This window comes from Penaeus vannamei, unplaced genomic scaffold (genome assembly GCF_042767895.1).
Source record: "Penaeus vannamei isolate JL-2024 unplaced genomic scaffold, ASM4276789v1 unanchor669, whole genome shotgun sequence".
NCBI lineage: Eukaryota > Metazoa > Arthropoda > Malacostraca > Decapoda > Penaeidae > Penaeus > Penaeus vannamei.
The window spans coordinates 50001-52500 of NW_027213673.1; the positions used below are offsets into that span (position 1 = coordinate 50001).

The 2500-nt window shown below is 50.8% G+C and overlaps 1 protein-coding gene across 1 annotated transcript in view; it reads left to right on the forward strand.

The window, feature by feature from the left end:
* Window positions 1-2500, forward strand: part of LOC138861050 (uncharacterized protein DDB_G0286299-like) — a gene marked incomplete at its 5' end in the record, with an annotated part of 14507 nt that overhangs the window by 2205 nt on the left and 9802 nt on the right. The window contains 2 exon segments of the mRNA XM_070119780.1: window positions 1883-2009; window positions 2142-2404. Of these exon segments, the coding sequence (XP_069975881.1) occupies window positions 1883-2009; window positions 2142-2404 (390 nt within the window).

A 2500-nucleotide genomic window follows, 5' to 3' on the forward strand; every position in this document is an offset into this window, starting at 1 on the left:
AGGGAGGGGAGGGGAGGGGAGGAGGGGGAAGGGAGGGGAGGGGAGGGGAGGAGGGAGGGGAGGGGAGGAGGGGGAGGAGATAAGAGGAGAGGGAGAGGAGAAGGAAGAAACAGAGGGCGAGAGGGAGGAAATGAGGCGAGTGAGGTGGGGCGGAAAATAAATGGAATCAAGAGCTGTCCTCGTACAAAACGCCCAGAACCGCCGACTTCTATCCCCCCCCCCCATTATGCTGTACCGTCACTAATATCATCATTCTCATTATCATACATTTCATACCATTAAACTATATTCTTCCATATCGCTGCATTATCATCATTATCACAATAATCGATCATTACCAATTTTCTTGTTATCGCTATTATCATCACCATCTCCATAATCCTTATTATCAATACAATTAACAAAACTATCGTAACTGTTCCTATTGAAATATTTTACTATTATTACATCATCCACGCTCTCGCTCGCTATCTCGCCTCGACCAAAGGGGTGAACGTTAGCTTACAGACAGCGGAACGTCCCTCGGTGAGCGACATAGTTCCGTTGCGTCAGGATTATATACACGACCCCCTGAACACTCTCTCCACTGCTCTCCCCTCCCCTCTCTCCTCTCTTCTCCGCTCCCCTCTCCTCTCCTCTCCCCTCCCTCTCCACCCCTCTCAAACTCTGCTCCCCTCCCTCTTCTGCCTATCCTCTCTTTCCCTCTTCTACCTTTCCTCTCTCCCCCCCCTCTTTCTCTTTCTCTCTCTCCTTCTCTCCTCCCCCTTTTTCTATTTTTCTTTTTTTGCTCTTTCTCCGATCTTTCTCTATCTCTCTCTCTTCCTCGCCCTCGTTCCCTATATCCCTTTCTCTTCTCCTCCCAGAGGAGAAAAATTCAAGGAAAGCTTTTATTTAATTGAACAAATGTTTAATCGCAAATAGCGTACACTGAGATAGATAGGGAAACCCTTTTACAATGAAACACACACAAACAAGAGCTTTTTAAGACACAAAAGCGAATCACTGTGAACATGCTTTTTGCTCAAAACTAAAGCTATGCCACTGTCCGAATAGCATGGTAAAAGAAAAAAATCATTAACATTAAGTAAAACTTTACAGAGCGTTTTTCCGTCGCAAGAAGCAACTGCTTCGCAGCGCCCAAGGAATCGTCCAGCGTCCGACATCCTGCTGGCAGTTTAAGGAAGGCGGCCGCGCGGTTGAACCTAATGCTCCACCCCTCCTCCCTCCCAACCTCTCGAGGAGCAGGTCCTCCTCCAGCTCCGGGTGACAGAGTTCTGCTCACCATCACAGCCCGGTCGGGTCCCCCTTATGTCTAGTGCCACTTGGCTCACGTGCTCGACCTCCCTCTGCCTCCCTACCCTCTACACTCCTGCCCCGCCCTGCCGCCCCTCCACCGCGCATCCTAGCGCCCTACCACCATCTCTGCCTCCCCCGCTGACCGTCCCTAGTTGCTTCACCCGGCTACGCATCCACCCTCAATGGCACCCACTGTAAATTGAGCCTCGACAGACTATTCCCTTATATCCACATCGATTTCTTTGTGTATGTTCATAAAACAAAGCCCTTCCCCTTAACGGCTGAAATCATAGTGTTGCATTTCCTGTGCAAGAAAGGACAACAGTCCGGCCGTCCCCCACGCCCATGCATGGTCGGGAAGGGGCGCGATGGCCATGTCCTCTGTCTGGTTAGCCCTGGCCGCGGGCCTTCACCAGGCCAAGTCATTCCCTCGCTGGCAATGGCTGTCCACACGAGGCCCATTAAAGCGATCTGATCAGGTGCCCGCGACATGTTTTGACAAGAAAAGACAATTTCGTGGATTTATCCGCTAAACAAAGACGAGGACTGCGGCTGGATTTGAAAATAGCTTTCTTTGACCGCACAGGTGAACAAAGAACTCAAACTGTTGGATGACGGAATGCATCATTACACAGTAAGGACAGCCAGCAAGGTGACAGCTACATTCACAGACAACATGGAATTTCACTTCTGCCCTTGGTTATACCCTTTTCGTATTTACGCCCACCTGTTTCTCCGTTGAACATACACGCTCGCATCGCACTCCCCTTCCCGGCGGTCAAATCCCTGTTCAATCCCTATCACCGCATTTCCCCTCTCCATTCTCTCCTTGTCCCTCCCACCAGACTTATCAACGGCACATCAGGTGGGCCAAAATTATCCCGCGAGCGGCCGAAATAGACATGACAAATCTCCCGCCAGCAGCCAAGTGTCTCTCGCGCTGCCAAAGCTTCAGTACCTTACCCAAAAGCCCCGCATGAGGCCAGCGACCCACGGCCTGCAAAGGAACACCAAGGACGTGGCCCTGGGACACTTTGCAGAATATACGAAATATGAAATGCAGCGCCGCCAAAGCTTAGCTGTGCGAGGCAGAGCCCGTGCAAACGTGGTACCTGTTGTGCACAGGGAAAGACCTACAGAAAACAGTACTCTTAACAGCGCGCTAGGAACGAGCAGCAATTACAACCCAAATACTATTCCTAGA